The sequence below is a fragment of the Rhamphochromis sp. 'chilingali' genome (genome assembly GCF_963969265.1).
Source record: "Rhamphochromis sp. 'chilingali' genome assembly, chromosome: 2".
Taxonomy (NCBI): Eukaryota; Metazoa; Chordata; class Actinopteri; order Cichliformes; family Cichlidae; genus Rhamphochromis; species Rhamphochromis sp. 'chilingali'.
The window spans coordinates 60,404,838-60,424,273 of NC_137930.1; the positions used below are offsets into that span (position 1 = coordinate 60,404,838).

A 19,436-nucleotide genomic window follows, 5' to 3' on the forward strand; every position below is an offset into this window, starting at 1 on the left:
AATGAGAGGGGCAGAGGGTCAGTGAACAACTTTGCGTGGCCTTTAAAACAATGCTTATCGGTGCTGAACAAGTAACAAGTTTGACGGGAAGATTTGTAACACTAGCTAAAATTAGAGTTGGGAGGAAAAATGCCCTTTTACTCCCATACAGCCACATACAATGTGTTCCATGCCAGGAAATCAAGTGCAGCAATTCCATTGATGAGAAACATCAGTACTGTAACCTGATTCGCTACTACTGTATAAATCACTTTAAGTTGCATGCATTAGTCCAGCCAAGCATAATCTATGATTAGCATGTACGTAACTACATGGTCAGCTGTTTAAGTATTTCACACTTTACTGAGTCAATTACTGTTGCCGGGGAAGAACACAGTTCCCTTTCAGTATGCGTTGTCTGCTTGGGCTTGTCATTTCGCCATTGATCACCTCGGTTAGATTTACTCCTTCCTTCTGTTTCACCTCCACCTAGCCCTTGCTCTTCTCATATATCCCTTCCTAACCTTTCTCTATCCTCCTCTGCGTTCTTCTGTAGTTCTGTTCGCACCTCATATCATTCAGTGTTTCTTCATTTTGTCTATCTGTGCCTTGTCACTTCTTTTTGTGACTACGGTGTTGATTTCTTGATGACTAGGGTAGATCTTAGTCAAACAGCATGAACGGGAACTGTGACACATCTGTGACACGTCTAAACGGGGCTTTCGAAATACATCTAAATTGTAAAGTCTTCAGAAATCTTTCAACGTGCAGGCTTTTTTCCTCCAAAACAGAAGTAATTTGGGTTCATCTAAGAATTATAGACAGCTGTTTATTTCTAACAAAACATTTTCACCAGTACTTTTTAGTATTTGCGTGTCCATCCGTCCGTCACCCCCACATAAGGGGTCAATGAGAGAGCAAGAAACACAGTGTGAGTGGGAGGGTATGAGTTGTTTTCAAACAAGACTGGCACCACCTCGGGGTCTTGGAGATGTGCGTCACCGACTTTGTCCTAAACTGCCCCTTCCTTTAAACACTCACACACTTGCACAAACACACCAGCAAAACTCAGTTTCCTTATCGAAACATTCCACTCACTTCCTTGTAAACATCCTGCAAGACTAGCAGGTGCACAAGCTATTTCTCCCTCTGCTTCAGATTCTGCCTCAGAACAGTACTCTGACTCCTGTCTTCACTTATGTGTTGTTTGCACCTTGCAGGCTCCCAGGAATCGGACAGCTCCCAGACGGCTAAGAAGGACATGCTGGCAGCGCTGAGGGCCAGACAGGAAGCTCTGGAGGAAACGCTAAAGCAGAGACTAGAGGAACTCAAGAGCATCTGCATACGGGAGGCGGTAAGTGAAAATAATTGTTTGAATTGGTGAATATTTTGAAAAGCGTAAATCCTTTCTAATCTCATTTCAATGGCCTCACACTTCCTACCTTCCTTCTCCTTAAATTTTTCCAGGAGTTGACTGGAAAGCTTCCAAAGGAATATCCACTGGATCCGGGAGAGGAGCCGCCAACTGTGAGACGGAAGATCGGTACCGCCTTCAAACTGGATGAGCAGAAAATTCTACCTAAGGGAGAGGTGAGGCCATAACTTCCATTTCTTTTACTGGCACCTTATCTCTCACTCCAGTCTCATACTCCCCAAATAAAAACATGAGCTCATTTAGCAGAGTCAGCATTTGAAATGAATACCTAATAGTATATGTATTTGGCCAAGTGGTGTAATGCAGCAGCTGGAATATGTCAGCGTTAATTAGTTTAGTGAGTTTATCTCCTCTTAAGCTAGCTGTAATGTTAATGGTCCGCACTGAACAGTAGTGCTGTTTAAGGGCTCTGTGTTATTCTGAGCAAATCAAGGTTTTCCTTAGGATTTAAATGAAGCTAATATACTCTACATATTACTCTCAAAATGTAGTGGGATGAGGATTCACATGATAATAAAGTAACTGATTCTATCAGAATTTAATTTTGAAGTAACAAAGAAAACTGAGAACCCTGAAAAGCCACAATCTGAGACATCTTGATCTTGTAAAGTAGCTTTGTCTCGCTGCCGGTTTTATGCCACGGTTAGATTTTCCAGAGCAGCAGAACTTCTAAATATAGCCCGGCTGGTTTCTCACCACAGGAAGTGGTGATAGTAGGATTGTGTGTGCTCCTGCATGTGTGCAGGCATTCATGTGGGTGTGTTCCACAGAGGTTTGTGTGCTTTGAAAAGAATCCAGGGACACGATATCACAAAAGTGCATCGCAAGCACAAACGGTGTTTCTTGATCTACACGGAGTACCTTAAACTCGTAGACACACAGAAACAGAAGCCGCTCGGCTGTAGTGTAAAGCCACTGTTAGTGAGAGGGATTCTTCAGAAATGAGGTAGCCCACTATGAAGTCAACCCAAGTGAATACATCATTGTTCTGCCTCTGTGGAGACAAGTGAAATCATGTGTGTGCGCGCTCAGATGTCAGTGAAGGAATTACGTGCTAGATGGACACAGTGTGTCACAGGACTTTGTTTTCTTGTCATGTTCATGAGTTTTAACAGTAGAGGTATGTCTGTATACATTTTACTGTGCAGGCAACACAGTATATATACAGTGCATTAAACAGAATATGTTTACTTGGTTCACCTGTGTGATTTGAGAAGTCTCAGGAGAGCTGTAGAAGAGGAGAGGACGGATTGATGGAGAGGCGTTATTACTGGGGACAGAGTGTCTCAATAGAGATTATCCAGTGGTGAGAAAATGCACGGCTGCAGCACAGATAAATGATTTCCGCAGTGTGTTTTCTCTGGCAAGGCTTTCTGTATGTGTATAACCGAACTACGTTGCATGGGAGAGTTATTCTGAATCCGTATCTGCAAACTAGAACTTGTTATTTTTGGATCATTCCTACATTTCTGTTGCTAAAAGCTGCGAGTGGATCCAGTAACTTAGTGCTTGTGTTACTCTAAGTTTGCAATCATGTTTGTGTATTTGCCAGGAAGAAGAACTTGAGCGTTTGGAGCGGGAGTTTGCCATTCAGTCACAGATTACCGAGGCAGCCAGGCGTCTCGCCAGCGATCCTCACGTAAGCAGTAAAAAGCTGAAGAAACAGAGGAAGACTTCTTATCTGAATGCACTGAAGAAGCTCCAGGAAATTGAGAACTCCATCAATGAGTACCGGGTCCGCTCTGGCAAGAAGCCTACGCAGAGAGCGTCGCTTATCATAGAAGGTACCAATAAACTGCCTGTTCACTTAGGGAAAATCAAATCGCTTTCATATCTATGTCATATCAATTTGCTGTAATTGCCACCACAGACAGCAATATTCTTATCTGTACTGTTATATAAACCCACCCATTGTATGGCGAGGCTAGTCATTTTCAGTATTTTTGCTATTGATATAATAAAGATCTGAAAACAATGACACTGACACAAAAGCTTTTAGATTTTGTAACCTCTTGTTTTTGTTTTTATGTCCTATAGAAGCCAATATTGGCTCTGAAGACAGCTCATTGTCTGATGCACTGGTCTTGGATGACGGTGAGTTTCCATCCCTCGCCTTATTCCCATTGATAGCTGTGCTGTTCCTAATAATAATATAATGTCTAATCCAATCCAATCATTACTTTGTTTCAGATGATCCTCAAGTTACAGGTACCCCCACCTTCTCTCCAGTAGCTTCACCTCATAAGGGGCTCCCTCCAAGACCACCATCTCACAGTCGCCCCCCTCCACCGCAGTCCCTGGATGGCCTGCGACACCTGCACTACACACGCTCTGACTATGACAAATCCCCTATCAAACCCAAGATGTGGAGCGAATCATCACTGGATGAGCCCTATGAGAAAGTCAAGAAACGCTCATCTCACTCGAGGTATGAGTGAGTTTGTCTTTAAATTTGTAATATAGCAATGTGATCTCTTGCTATATTTAATCAGAGTTAGACAACAAGTAGTTCATTCAAGTTACTGTTAGAGGAGTGTGTGTGCAAGAAGTATAATTGCAGAGAGGAACTGCAGATAGAAAATGTAGAAAGTCAGTGGATGCTGATGATAATAATTGCATTTATTTTGAATGTAACTTATTTAACTTCTGTCTAGTCACAGGCGTTTCCCGAGTTCGGGCAGTGCAGAAGCAGGGGGTAGTAATTCTCTGCAGAGCAGCCCCATTAGGAGCCTTCCTCACTGGAATTCTCAGTCCAGCATGCCATCAACTCCGGACCTGAGGACCAGGACCCCGCACTATGTACATTCCACCAGGTCAGTTGATATACCTTAAATCATTTCCTGGCAGGTAAACTGACTAAGCCTTGTTTCCCAACTGGAAATAAGCCATTGGACCTCTTCACTTTAGCTCTCCTTTGCTGCTCTTTCGATTTTTCCATTTACTTAACTAGAAATTACAGCAGTTTCTGTGTTAAATAAGTTAGTAGATTTTTAAGCCCAGTCTTTACACTTAGTATTTCTGCCAACTCTCACAGGTCAGTGGACATCAGTCCCACCCGTCTGCACAGTCTTTCTCAGCACTTTAGGAACCGCAGCTCCAGCCTTGAGTCCCAGGGCAAACTGCTGGCATCCGATTCCGACGCACATCCGCACACCCTGGGCAGCCCTGACTTCTTCCTCGGCCCAGGACGCAGCTCCAATGGCTCCGACCCACTGGATGACTGTTCATCCTGCACCAGCCAAAGCAGCTCGGAGCATTATTACCCCTCTGGAGGACCCCCTGGCAGTAACCCAAATTACTCTACTCTGGGAGAAGATTCACCCTCCAAAGCCAGGCAGAGGCAGAGGCAAAGACACAGGTAAGAGCAGGGAAATATACATATATATATATATATGTTCATGTGTGAGACTGTCGTATATGATTTTTTGTTTTCTCTGCAGGTCTGCAGGTCACCTGGGTTCCTCTAACTCTGGCTCAATGCCAAATCTGGCAGCTAAGAACGGTTCTGGTGGAGGATTAGGTGGTAGTGGAGTGGGAGGGGGACACCATGGAGTCTACCTCCACAGCCAGAGCCAGCCCTCTTCCCAGTACCGCATCAAAGAGTACCCTCTATATGTAGAGGGCAGCCCCAACCCCGTGGTGGTGCGCAGCCTGGAGAGTGATCAGGAGGGACACTACAGCGTGAAGGCTCAGTTCAAGACCTCCAGTTCCTACACGGCTGGGGGACTGTACAAAGAGGCTTGGGGGGGAGAGGAGGGAGGAGAGGGAAGCGGCCGACTTACGCCGTCACGCTCTCAGATCGTAAGGACTCCATCATTGGGGAGAGAGGGTGGTGGAGGCGGAGGAGGTGGGAGGGCGGCCGTTTCTGAAGAACTGCGGTGCTGGTACCAGAGGTCTTCAGGGAGCCTAAAGGAGAGGAGTCACTCACATTCGGGATCCACATCCTCTGAGACTGGGTCACAGCAAGGAACTCTGGGACATGGTCGAGGAAGTAGAGTAGGAACACTCGCCAAAGGCTCACCAGGTAGGTCTCATCGTGAAACCTTATCTTAAACAGGTGAACCGATATCAGCGGTCACAGCCTCATACTCATAGCCTTGAGATTATGAGACTGTCACGCTACTGCACTGAGAAGGCATGCAGTACATCCCTGCTGTCACTAATTTTGTCAAATGACCCCGTGACAAAAAGGCAAACCGAGGCCATCGCCACATGTAAAGCATGGTTTGAATTCCTTTGCTCCTCAGATTATTGGAACTACTGAGGGATCGTTTAGCTTCAGATCTTCTGACTGAGAGCAGTTCTATATTAGTTTTCCATAAATGTTTAGATTATAACAACAATTGTTAATAATGAAACGGTTTACAAATATCTCTGCATTCAGAAAAAAATGACAGAGCTTCTTAAGCTAATATTTTAATTTCACGAGGGTAGACAGTTGCTCAGTTTGACTAATTATGGAGTTTGAGCAGCACGAAAATACACTTTTAATCTTTTCTAGTGGTATTGATGTTTTTGAAGAAGGGATGGGAAATTTTGCAATAGACTGTTTAAGGCGTCAGTAGAGTGAGGCATGTGTGTGTGGGTATGAAGCAGTGTTCCTCCGGTTGGCTGCTTGAGCTAAAAGGCAAGCCTGTTAAAAGTCTAGCTTTGGATAGGAACATATATCCTATCCAAAACTGGATCTCTCTGTTCTACTCTTTTGTCTCTTTCTCATTAACCCCAAATGGTATCTGACTGCCCCTCCCTGACCCTGGTAATGACAGAGGTCTCTTCCTGTTACAAAGACGTTCTTCCTACCCACTGTTGTCAAATGCTTGCTCATAAGGGATCATCTAATCGTGCGGTTCTCGCTCTTAATATAGTTTACAATGTAAAACACTCTGAGATGGCTGTCTGTGTGGCTCTATGTAAATTGAATTGAATTGACAAACTGATTTGTGTTGGTCTTGGTTGTAATTTACTAGCTGGTATTGCTGATTTTAAAAATGCAACTAAAACTCCAAATCTTTATTTTATGAGACCTCACGCTGCCTGCTGTGTGACCCACGCGTGCAATAATTAATGAGATTATTCATGTATATTCAGAGATTAGGGTTCCGATTAAGAGCTCTTACTGAGTAGTTCAGCAGTTCAACTCGCATTTATTTTTAATTATACATAAATTAATAATGTTTAGGAAAATTGTAATTACTAAGCAATTAAAGCTGAATTTAAATGTTGAATTTCTGGATTTGTGATCTGAAGCCTGACAGGCTTTGGTCACGTCACACACACGTTAATGTTTCCCGCATTTATGTGAGGATTCTCACATCTTCACCCAGTTTTCTCACTTGAATGACAATTAACCTTCAAATGTCCCTTCGGGGAAGTAAATATACATCTTTTTGGCCCAAGGATGACATTTTGGTACTTGCTCATCAATTATGTGGAAGTGTGTGCTAAATGCATTTTTGACAAGTCCATATGAAGAGATAAGGGCTAAGAACAAAATAAAAAAGAAGCCATGCCCCGTGTGAGGCTCGAACTCACGACCTTCAGATTATGAGACTGACGCGCTGCCTACTGCGCCAACGAGGCCTGTTCCCCTCCCCCCCTCCCTCAGCCTTCCCACCCAAGCTCACAGGGTATTTCCCACCCCCATCCCCCGAGCATAGCTGGAATTCCTTTGTCTTTCACCTCACTGTAACCTCTGGTCTTTGTGTCACTTGTCTGACTCTACTTTTTTTGCTTTAGCTGCTTCCCCTCACAGCCAGAGGAGTATGACCCCGTCAAGTGAACACGCAGCTACACCCACACCTCCCTGCAGCCCACAACACATCCTTAACTGGCAGAGCGGGTAAGAAACCCACAAGCACGCATAAGGTGGCTGAAAAGCTGCCAAGACGTTGAAGCGGATAGGAATATTAGGGAAAACTGCATCTGCTGCTCAGCTTTTTTCTCTTTCTTCATATTTGTCCAGGACTCACGCTTAACACACTCACAAACTTCGAGTGTCTGCTCTTCTTTGTGTCGTTGTCTGTGATTTTGGGTGCAAAACACTTCCTAATTCTTTTCAGACTTCAGTCAGATCATATATGTCTGTATTTTCCCGCCTGCTTTCCTGTTTGTGGTCTTTATGTACATTTTTTCTTCACTGTCTTTCTTGATTATCTTACACACCTATTACTCTTAATTTTTTTCTCTTGGGAATCTTCTTATTGCTTACTGTTTGTCATTTCATTCTTGTCCATCTTTCTGTCTTTACTAACCCTCCTTTCCTTATGTGTGTGTCCTCTCTCCTGGTTTAGAGGGACAGCAGACTGCTCTCCTACTGAGGACGTCTGTCAGTCTCCCCCTCAGCCCAGCTCTGATGCATAGAGGTACCGTCTGTGGTCTAAATCTAGCATAGTACTAGGAAAATGCAATATCAGTAGATTTTAAAGCAAACCTTTTTCATTATAGAACATCAGGACCAAATTTAGTCCAACTTTTCATTCATAAAAATGTATCCCATCAAAACATGTTAAACTAATGCACATCTGTGGGGCACTGACAGTTGTGGTTCATTTCTCATTTCTTGCTCTTTGACGGTGGAGGTATACGTGTCATGAACTCCCTCTTTGCCTGTATCTGCCTGAATTTTGCATGCTTTCTGCTCCGTTCTGATCTGCAGCTCACAAGATTCACTAATAAACAACACTTAACCGTGCACCGTCACAGACCAGAGATTGAACAACAACAAAAAAGCTCACAAACAGCAGACAAAGACAAAAAAGCTGCCCTGCATCTGTTCTGATTCTGGTCTTTCTTCCTCTGCAGGACTTTGAGTGACAGCTGTTTTCTCAGCAGCCCTCTGTGTTCAGAGCTGGCAGATGTCCAGTGGTACGGACAAGACAAGGCCAAACCTGGAACGCTGGTCTGAGACCTTCCTATGGGGCCTAGAAAAGTCCCATTGCCCTCTCCTACTGCCTCTCCATTGTCCCCCACAATTATCCATCAACAACTGACAACCTCATCCTCAAAGCCCTGCAGAAACCCTGCCCTGAGCAGACTTGACGGGCTGGACGTGAGCCTCCCTCCTCCTAACATCTCACCACCTCTTTATTATGACCTGTCTATTGCAGTTCAGCAGGACAGGGACTACTCGCTGGGCTCTTTAAGGGCAGATTTCACAGGACGGACTGAGAAATGCCACCTCATCTGTTGAACTGTCACCCTACAGCACCACAGAGCCCTTTCTTTACTCACCTACTGCAGCACACAAATAACAGGGCAACGGGAAGCGAGCGATGGGAAGAGAGAGCACAGCAAAACGTCCCACATGCAACTCAAAACTCAGCAGAAACAACACAGGCCATTCCAGGATCTCTTTCATATTCATCTTTGGTCCCCAGACTTATTCCAGTGCACTGCCTCCCAGTCAGAGGATACCTGCTGGATTTGAGCCACCAGTTTAAAACCCATTTCCAGGCCCAAACGAACTGTGTTGCATTTCATTCCCATTAACACTTGTTTGTCTTTCTTTTTCTTCATTTCTTCCAGCGTATTTATAAACAGAAAAGATGACTGAAACATTCAGGAGTTCTCTCTTTTACCCACAACCACAGACAGTTTCTGAATCGACCAGTCACACCAGAGTTCTTGGGCAGGCACAAAGGAAAAAAGTGAAAACTGTACTCAAAGTGACAATATCAGCATGGTTTCTGAGAGACTGTCTAGATATTAATAAGGACTATAGCAATAACAACCCTCGTAGAAGTCTTTGGACTGGTTTGAATCGGCGGAGTGAATTCAAGGATCATGATAGGGGGAATTTGGATTTGTGGTTGTTTGGCGTTACTCTTTTGCCTTCTTCACTGACTTCATCCTTCGTGTTTATTTTAATATCTGTGATCTTCAGAGGATTACTCTGTCCGCAGCAGCATGTTTGATCACATGGTGTATGAGCCAGGGAGTAGAGGAGGCTTGGAAGAAAAGGTCATTTATGGGTGCTGTTCAGTCATTACAGCACTTTTTAAAATTTTGTCTGAAGTTTGTTGGTCTGGCCTTTGCGCACTGTTTCATATTAAACCCTGAAAGAAAGAAAAAATGTCTGACATGTCTTGGCATTACTTCTATTTTAATATTGCATTGGCTCAGTGAGAATTGTTTAACCTTTGATCTTGGCTCTGCACCAGCTCTCACCATGCTGAGTATCCCTTTATGGCACTGTGTTTACTCATCTTACTTTATCTGTTCCAAATATGTTGGTGCTTTACATTAATACTGTAATTTACTACTGAAATCATTACAAACCACACAGCCCCTTTACTTCCCCACAGCAGAAAGCCATTCTATGAAATTACAGTGAGGCACAGCGGACGGATGACATCCAACGAGGGTTTATTTGGTATTAAGTGAAATGTATTTTAACACCATTAAGTCTGAAAGCACAACATTAACAGTGTCTTTGAGGGCTGGACCTACAGTAAGTGTATTCTCATATCAGTGTAACCACAAGGTGTTAAAGGGCAATCCTCTCTGTGTTTCAGGCATCAGATAATTAAAACCCCTGCTGTCAGGGAAGAAACGCTAAAGCCAACACACAAATACTTTAATCCGCTCAAATGGGGAGAATTATTTTTCTCACACGTCCTAATCAATCAAATATTCAGAACAGGGTTAGAAAAGCACATCTAGTTTTGTAAAAAAAATAAAAAATAAATAACAATAAAGGGAATTTTGGTTGTTTTTAGCCATTTTCCTTCTCTTCCTTTGACAAATGTTTCCGTTGCAAATTAATGCTCACCACTGTTTCCTTATTCCTCAAAATCTAAATTAACCAAGTGCTATTTTGCTCTAAAACACGTTGTGAATCTCTGATAGATCCTATTGCACCATTCAGACTGGATAAAAGGTGTATTGTGCTTCTTGGTATGAGAGGAACGGTACGTCTTTCATTTGTATTTCCTTTATAGACTGCTGTGAGTTGTTGTAATTTGCCCCAAATTACAACAATTTGGGGCAAACAATATTTTACTAAGAAGGTTTCGCCCGACCTCCTGCATGGCCAGTTCTTGGGCAGTTGTTCCTGCCAAGTTTGGACAAATTGAATAAGTCGTTAAGCAGAGTTGGAACCAGTGATCACCTAATATGACTTCTTTACTCGAGTGTATTTGAGTTTGATCTTGCTTTTCCCTCCGAAACATTTCTGTGCTAGACAAAAAATCCCACGCATGCCGTGAAGATCCTCTGAGAAAGGAAGACCCCAAAGACAGCGCCCAGCTCCTTCGTGTTACCATTAGCACGTTTTACTCCGTGGTGTCATCCCGCACCAAAAAAAGTACCATTTTGACCTTGTTGTAATCTCTGACCTCTGAGCTCATTGTGAAGACGTGTGACATCCCTTCCCTTCATATTTCCAAACAACATATTTCCTGTGCTCCATACTAATGTATGAGGTTTTTGTAATACTCCCAAGAGAAGAAATGAACTAACTATTTTATCAAGTCTTTTCCTGTATGTACTGATGGGGCACTATTAGATTTTGTGGGGTTTTTAACATTCACATCCTTTGTTTTAACAATGTTCCACTTTAAATGAACCAGTATTGTTTTTTAAGTTTCGGACATTGTAACAACCCTTTCAGGTGCTACAAAATGACCACTTACTGCTTTGTCACGTAGGATCTAGACATCTCTTCATTGTTATCAATAGATTCAATACCAGATGTGCAAAATGAAGCTTATTTTAACAAACAGTTTAATAGTAGAAGCACTTCCTCTACCAGACAATAGAGCATGTAACTCAATTTTATCAGTTCTCTTCAGCTGAAACAGTACATTAAAGGTGTTGTAGGAAAACAAATGTGGAATTGATTAAAAAAACAACTTAATTCCACACTTAATTTATTCTTTTTTCTATTAAGAATTTGTAAAGTAACTTTGCATTTTTCAAAACTGTGTTGTTCAAAATTGATGATGAAATTTTCAAGACGAGAAGCTGTGGTGGTTCTTGAGAGTAAGAAAATAAATTATTGATGAATGTTCTCAAGATAAGTGGTCTGTCGTTTCTTTTTTCACTTCTTCCGTTCCCTTTCTCCAAAGTGGTTCAAGATCAGATACCTTGAGGCCATCCAGCTGAAAGGTCATAGTGTCGGCTAGACTTATCAAAGGGAATCCCAACATGTGGTCACTGTTTCCTCTCCTCCGGACACACTCACTCTCCTAACATCCGAGCTTAATTTACTTCCCTCCCTTCTGCACCTTTGAGAGGATTTCCTGTGGAGTCAGAAGGGAAGATACACTCCAAACAGAAAAGATATTACTCATCAGAAAACGTGGTTAAACAGCCCGGCTTCACCTTTTTTAATTTGCTGATATCCACTGGAAAACAAAATCCTCCTTTAAGTAAATTCTGCTGAAATGTGTGTTTAACTTATCGTGTGCTCTACTATTTTAAGGCTAGCACTCAGGCCCAAAACTCACAAACGGTAGTTGTGATCCTTTGTGATGATATGTGGTTTCTGCTAACATGAGCACAGTGTCAGTTTCTGCCAGGACACCCAGCTTTATCATCCTGCTTTGGTTTGTACCACTTCTGTGTCCATTTACTAATTAATCCCACGTTGGTCTTTGTACTCGGTGTGTTCCCATAGCAGTTCTCCCAGCCAGGCAACAGCTGGAAGCTGTTATCCCGAACTGCCGTGAGAAAGTAACTGCACTTGGATTTTTTTCCACTCATACGTCTGTTTGTGCATGTTTGTGTGTCTGTATGTGTGTGTGTGTGTGTGTGTGTGAGAGAGAGAGAGAGAGAGAGAGAGAGAGAGAGTTCTTGCTGCAGGAGTGGTGTATGACCTTCGTTTAAATTCCTAATTAAATCCTCCATCACTGAAATACTCAAACACACCACACCCTCTACTACACAATACATAAATATAAGAACTATTACTCATGCACATATGTCTGTGATGTGCAGTTTTTGACTGTATGTTGAGTTTGTGACAAGGGTTAGGGTTCAAGTAAGATGCTTAAAATCCCACTGACATTCATGAAAAAATATCCAGAGGGAGGGGGGGGAAATAACAGATTCTTGCAAGCTTTTTCAACAGGAACATTTATTTACAGTCAGCGACGGATAGATTACAACTGAAGAAGATGCATATTCATTAAATCACTCTGGCTTCTCACCCCTGAAGGTCCTGAGTGCTGAAAAAAAAGAGAAAAAACCCTTAAGTAATAAAATGAAATTCATTATCCAGGTTTACGCTCAACTACTGCAATGGAGTAAAATATCACACTGGTTTACGATGTGAAAAATCTGTGGCAGCATCGCCCTCTAGTGCCCTCTGCAGAATAACATCGAAGTAAATGAAGAAAGAAAACCATGGCAGCAATTTTAACCATTATAGCCTTTGAATTACAAAAAATAAAACAAAAAAGACCAAATTTTATTGACATATTTATATATGACAGCAATTTCCACTGTCAATTTTTTGACAATAAGAGGGCCCTGGGTTTGACTCCACCAGCCAGTCTGAAGTCTCTGTGGAGGCCTGTGTCTATGTCAGCTGTCTCCAGGTAATCCAGCTTCCTCTCACCGTCCAAACACGTGCATGTTAGATTAACTGATGTTTGTAGAAACTGTTCTGAGGTGTGAGTGTGAGGGTGAATGGTTGTCTGGAGGATAGGTTACTGCCTTTAACAGATTTACAACATTACTATATTCAGATCAAACAAACAATTTAATGACAGTAACTATGCTTGCAAACAATGAGATTTCAGATCTTTCACATATTAAATTCCACTTGTTCCAGGAGAGGCCCATTGGTTTCATCTGGATCCTGCCAAGAAAAGCATCCAGATGAAACACTAAGATAGCAGTGATTAACAAATCAATGCAAACTAAATAATTCAATATACATCATCATGCCCTAAAAAAAAAGCTAACAGAATTAAACTGCATTCCTGTATTCCTTTAAACCAGAAGTCACAGCATTGATTAGGATTTTCTCCCAGTCTCAGGTTTTTTATTTTACCCTATCATCCAATATTTACCTGTGAGACGCGACTGTAAACCTGAAAATGGGGAGAACTGTAGCGGCGCAGACCCCTCCAGGACAGGAAAAGTATGTAGAGTGATGCCAGGAAGCAATGTACGGTGAACACTATGGTGCTCGCCCTTGCAACATAAGAACCAGCACGCTAGTGAGAAGAAGGCAGAAAGAAAAGAAAGATTGTAAGGTTTTCTGTGTATGCTGAACACAAACCCCAAAAGAGATTCCTTACAGGACCTCTTTATTATAAAGAAAGATTCAAACCTAGTTACTGGAATGCAGAATTACCTGTTGGTAAGTGAGTGTGACGGCTTGTGCAGCTCTGATACCGTTGGCCAGCAAAGCTGAGAATCCAAACACGAGACTAAAGACATTCACACCCATCAGAGCGATGATCTGTTTGTTGTTAAGATAAACTAAGTCAGGCTGATCATAACATAAGTAAAAAAGAAGCCACATAAGAATTTACCAAACTTTTTACCTTCAGTTTATTCGCTTTTCTTTGAACCTCAATTGCAAGACACCCAGCAGCCACATACTGGAACAACAAAAAACAGGTACAACCTCCTATTTGGCTTTCTCTCTTTTAAAACAGAAATGTTATACTGTGTGCATGTCAGCTGAAGCAGATGTGGACTCACAAATATGCTTGACCATGCTGGTGTTGTCATGGAGACAGCACAGCTGTAGCTCACACATGCGTGAGTGATTGTGGTTAGTATGCAAACTAAGGCACTGAGGATTTGAATCACCTGAGGGGGAATAAAGAATAAAAGATGGGCAGGTTCAAAGCTTCAGGATGTTAATCAATAGTTTGGGCGAGCTTCTTACCCCACTGACTAAAAGTCTAGTATTAACCACAGCCCCGAACCAACGATGAATCCTGGCATTGCTTAGCTCTCCATTATTGGTGACCTCAGTTTGTGGGGATGGTGAGGGTGTATCCTTAAAAAATACTTGGTACAATCCCTCCTCAAACATGTTCTGCCTCATCTGTCAGGGAAAAAGTTAATTTGTATGGATGTTAAATGCTGCACAAATCATTTGATATTTTGCCAAACAAATCATGGTTGATATGAACGCCTTCAGATTCAGATTTTGCATTTAACTTCAGTCTGTGACCTCTTACCTTGCCCAGATGTTGTAAAGCCCTTGTTTATTCATCCACGGGCTTTTATATAAACAGAAAATATCCATCCAACCAGAATAACAGACGTTGAACAGCTTTTCTCATGGCTACAAAGTTACTTCTTGTACCACACAATAAACTTGTTTGGTCAAAGTTCACTTGAGTTGGATGATAATGAACGGTTAAAGTTCACTGCTGAGGAAGTGATTCAGAGAGCGTGTTAGCCATGAGTAAAGTGCTTATCAGCTTGAAGGCAGGGCTTTCTGTAAGATCAGAGGACTTGGTTCATTTTAGACACAAGAAGAATACTTAGAAACACAACCCCAGCTCCAAAAACATCAGGATGCTGTATAAAATCAAAATTAAAAAATAAAAACCCAGAATGCAGTGATTTGTGAAACCCACATTTTATTCACAATAGAAAATAGTAAAAAATCAAATGTTACTGCTGAGACATTTTACTATTTCATGAAAAAATATCTCATTTTTAATTTGATAGCAAGACACTGAAAAAAAAGGAACTGGTATTAATCAGTTAAAGTAAAGATGGACAGACCCTGCATCTAGAAATTGTGGAACAATTTCAGAATAATATTCCTCAACACTTTGAATATCTCACCATCTACATTACAATCTCTGTGCTTGAGGTTAAAGGCTGAAAACAATTCAGAGTGCCATTCACAAGCGCAGGTTAAAGCTCGATCATTCACAGAAGCCATACGTGATGATGATCCTAAAGCACCGCCATCTTCTCTGGGTCAAAGGCCATTTAAAATGGACTGAGGCAAAGTGGGAGAACTGAACAAATCAAAAATTGAAATTCTTTTTGAAAACCAAACATCCTCCTAACTAAAGAGGAGAGGAAGCGTCCAGCTTTTTGAGAGCTCAGCTCAAAAGCTTGCATTTCTAATGGTATGGAGATGCATTAGTGACAGTGACTTTGGCATCTTGCGCATCTAGAGAGGCACCATCAAGGTATATACATGTTTCAGACCGTTACAAATGATCCTTTTTCAGGGATCGCCTTGCATAATTCAGCTAGAGCGCATACTGCTCTATCTATTACGACAGCATAGCAAGTCTGGCTGTTGAACTGGCCTGGCTGCAGTCTAGACCTTTCACCAGTTGAAAACATTTGGCACATCATGAAATGAAAAATACAACAAATGAGACCCAAAATTGATGAGCAGCTAGAATCCCATATCAGATAAGAATGAGAAAATAATTATCTCATAAAGTCTTGGTATTCAATTCAAAGTTTAGGGCAAAGAGAAGAGGGAACAGAGAGGCGAGACAAAAGACACTGTATGAGACAAAGAGCCTTAGTTTAATCATTTTTAATGATTGAATGCATAGTGGTGTATAAACACGAAGGGAGTGAAAAGAAATGCTCAGAGCTTAATGTGATGTCCCCCAGCAGCCGAAACCTATTGCAAAATAACCAAGAGATGGATGGTTCAGGGTCATCTGATCCAGCTCTCACTATAAGCTTTGTCAAAAAGGAAAGTTCTAAGCCTAATCTTAAAAGTAGAGAGTCTGTCTGTCTCCCAAATCCAAACTGGGAATAAAGGGGCCAGAAAGCTGTAGGCTCCGCCTCCAATTTTACTCCCTCCCAGACTACTTTTGAAAACTCTAAGAACCACAAGGAAGCCTACAGCCTGCGAGTGAAGTGCTCTGTTAGGATAATGAGGTAGATATATTACATAGAGTGTTAATAAATATAGATTAATCATAGTTCAAATTGAAGTAATAATGATGATGGTTTAGAGGAAAATACTGAAAATACAGAAGTTAAATCAAAGATCAATCAGAGAGGAAGTGTCTAAGTAAAGAAGTTATTAGAGATTCTTTACCTAATGACACATCTGTGGGAACATATTTTTTTTAATCAAACAAATAATTTGTGCTATTACTGCCAATGTGAAATCTACATTTATCCTTAGCTAGCAGTTTCAAATTTCCTTTAGTGTTGCCTGCTTTGGCCCCTAGAATACAGTCAGCTATGGTCACTGGAGTATAGCTACGCATGTGTGCATGACCCTCAAAAAAGTCCCGGCTGAACCTAATGGACACGGTTACCAACAATCATTGAGCCATTACAAATAACAAAAGATACAAAGATTGTTCTTTTCATTCAAACACAAAAATATCCTAAAATAACTCCACATAAATAAAGTACATGCATAGAAAGACAATGACTGATAGAAAATAGTCAAAAAAATCTCTTTTTATTACAAGAAAAAACCTAAATCTTATATTCTGTGTCAAACAATATAGCGATCATGCATAGATACATATTATAGAAAAATATTACATATATTAAAACCTATAAATCCAGTACATGAGACCATAAAAGTATATTAATCATTATATTAATTAGCTTAGAAACCCTAATAAAAAAAATAAAAATGTATCACACTTGATCAGGACAACAGGACAACAGCAATTCCTCATTTAATCCTCCAGGAGGTGCTGTTTGCAAATGAAATTTCCAGTAGACTTCCCCTCAGAGAAGCTTCGGCTCTTTATCGCCACCTTTTATTAATGCTCAACCATTTCATCGAACTGAGTGAATCTGCCTCAGAGCCTTTACCTTCACGGTCAAACACCAGGGGAGAGTCATAAGGAGGAGCTGTGGGTTCACTGTCTGCAGCACATGTATTCTAAGAGGGGACAGCCACAGGCACATATAAGACTCTGAAAATATTACAGTCATATAAACTGTAAATCTTTACATATATACCAAAGGTTTGCTATTAAATGCATGTACTGGCTTTTGCATTGGCTTGTATTTGTAGGCGGTAGTTTGGGCAGCTCTGTGCAGCAGGAAGAACATCAGTGCAGAAGACTTCAGGACGGTTATCAAGCCCTCTGTGGAGCTGGCTCAGGTCATAGACCTATAACACAAGATGAACATATGTACAAAACAGGGAAGTATGGTGGCCCTGATAGGTCAAACACACCAGCACATATAAAAATGCTGCAACACACAAAACACGAAGGAAGTTGAATAAAACAAATCTCACCAAAAAAACAAGGGAAGTTGTTTTTGAAGGAGACATTAATGTGAGTGAAGCACTGAGGAAGTGGCAGAAACCAAAACATGTGAAGGATTGTATTTGTAGTGTGTTTGACCTTTCAGGGCCACCGTAGAAAAAGCCTCAGAAAAATGTACCCCCTACTTTAGTGTGACTGCGGCATCAACTTTCTCAGGCAGTGATACTGCAATTTTATTACATCATCAGTATTTCCCCCTAAGTCTTCTATTTTATTCGTTAGTTTCATTAGTAATACATTATCCAGTGTTGCATCACCAACACAGAATCTCTCATTCCAGGTCTGCTTATTCTCCTTCTGCCCACCAGGATTCCTCAATCAGCCGTCCAACTCTGCAAGTGATCCAATCACTCAATACTTTCTAAGCTCTATCTCCCATTTGCTTTTCTCTCAATCATTAGCAAACCATTCTCCTAACCACCAGAATTATGTTTGCTTTAACCTGTTTACATCTATTAAAAACTGCAAAACTGAGCATAGCCAAAAGGTGTGTTTTATCCTCTCATGTGAGTCTCTCTTGTGAGTATTTTTTCCCTGTCCAACGGCATATGCACATACAAAATCCCCGATCGCCGATCAACAGTAAAAACACCCTCAGGGGGCTGATCTGCTCCTGGTCCAGTGATCTTGTAAGTTATGGCCACCTTTTTTTCTTTGTTGGACTTCAGCTAATCCCAAAAATAAAAATGTCATTTGAGCAGAGGTGAATACAACACAATATCACTTGGTTTATATAACCCCAATTCCAAAAGAGTGAAGACACTGCATAAAATGTAAAAAAAACTAAACCGAATGCAATGATTTGAAAGTCTAATAAAGCCATTTTACAAATTTGTTCCTTATCCCTGCATCCAAAGGACAAGGCTGAAAATCAACATGGGATGCACTTGTCCTCAGGCCCTCAGGCAGGACTGCATTAAAAATAGACATGATTCTGTCATTGAAATTACTGCATGGGCAAAGAAATCACTGTCTGTGAACACAGATAAATGCAGGTTAAAGCTCTATCATGCAAAAAAGAAGCCATATGTGAACATGATCCAGAAATATAGCTAGCACCTCCAGAAAAGCAGGACAATGTGACACTGCATGCTGGAGCTGTTACAACAGCATGACTTCATAGTCGACTGAACTAGCCTTCTTGCAATCCAGATGTTTCACTAACTGAAAGCTTTTGGCCCATCGGGATCAAAAAATAAGACCCAGGAGTGTTGAGCAACAAGAATCCTGCATCAGACAAAATCAGGAAACATTCCTCTCCCAAAAGTACTGAAGCTGGTTTCCTAAGTTCTAAGAATTGTTGTTAAAACAAGCGAAGGTGATATGCAGTGGTAACAAGAGCATTTCCCAAATTTGTCTTCCTGTCATCAATTGTAAAATGATCGTGATTGATATTTGATATGTTTCTATGTTCTATTGTAAATAAAATACGTGTTTATGAGATTTGAAAATCATTGCATTTACATTTTACGCAGCATCCAACTTCTGTGGGATTAGGGTTGCATGGCAGCAGTTACCTTCACCAGATTTTTGGGGTAAGGATCCCTGACATTTTCTGAAAAGCTAATTGGTGGAATAACCCACTCCCTCTTCATCCGTTTCAAGCTGCCAGACACAAATGGAAACTCCACAATGGGAAGCTGCAGGGGGAGGGTGTAAGACCTTTTGAATCAGGACATCATGTCGCACCAGATATAGTATTTAATCAATGAAATGTGACGATGCAAATAATTCTAAAATTACCTCAAGATCTACGTTCTTGGAGACTTTATTTGGGCAGCTTTTTGTAACCCGTGTAATTGTTACGCCTGCTGTTCTGC

General features: G+C 41.4%; 2 protein-coding genes across 20 annotated transcripts in view; one reads left to right on the top strand and one right to left on the bottom strand.

Annotated features, from left to right (window-relative positions):
* Positions 1-11,410, top strand: part of frmd4a (FERM domain containing 4A) — a 96,504-nt gene extending 85,094 nt beyond the window's left edge. For 9 of the 18 annotated variants that reach the window (XM_080876026.1, XM_080876025.1, XM_080876041.1 and 6 more), the window contains exons 15-24: positions 1,200-1,333; positions 1,447-1,569; positions 2,967-3,198; positions 3,452-3,508; positions 3,605-3,842; positions 4,069-4,227; positions 4,449-4,772; positions 4,855-5,438; positions 7,151-7,253; positions 8,216-11,409. In XM_080876026.1, coding sequence (XP_080732152.1) covers positions 1,200-1,333; positions 1,447-1,569; positions 2,967-3,198; positions 3,452-3,508; positions 3,605-3,842; positions 4,069-4,227; positions 4,449-4,772; positions 4,855-5,438; positions 7,151-7,253; positions 8,216-8,318 — 2,057 coding nt within the window. In that variant the 3' untranslated portion in view covers positions 8,319-11,409. Of the gene's footprint in view, positions 1-1,199; positions 1,334-1,446; positions 1,570-2,966; positions 3,199-3,451; positions 3,509-3,604; positions 3,843-4,068; positions 4,228-4,448; positions 4,773-4,854; positions 5,439-7,150; positions 7,254-7,704; positions 7,777-8,215 lie in introns of all 18 variants that reach the window. The other 9 variants (XM_080876027.1, XM_080876028.1, XM_080876029.1 and 6 more) reach the window with 4 other exon arrangements.
* A 1,075-nt stretch (positions 11,411-12,485) lies between these two features.
* On the bottom strand, positions 12,486-14,702 carry tmem253 (transmembrane protein 253). 2 transcript variants are annotated; one of them, XM_080874329.1, is made up of 7 exons: positions 14,560-14,702; positions 14,262-14,423; positions 14,072-14,182; positions 13,912-13,968; positions 13,719-13,794; positions 13,432-13,578; positions 12,486-13,217 (listed from the first exon to the last, which is right to left on the bottom strand). In XM_080874329.1, exons 2-7 carry the CDS (start codon positions 14,421-14,423, stop codon positions 13,207-13,209), a joined length of 564 nt encoding a protein of 187 aa, XP_080730455.1. In that variant the 5' UTR covers positions 14,560-14,702; the 3' UTR covers positions 12,486-13,206. The 2 variants fall into 2 exon arrangements, with proteins under 2 accessions (XP_080730455.1, XP_080730454.1); XM_080874328.1 differs by having other exon boundaries at positions 13,719-13,826.
* Positions 14,703-19,436: the final 4,734 nt, after the last annotated feature.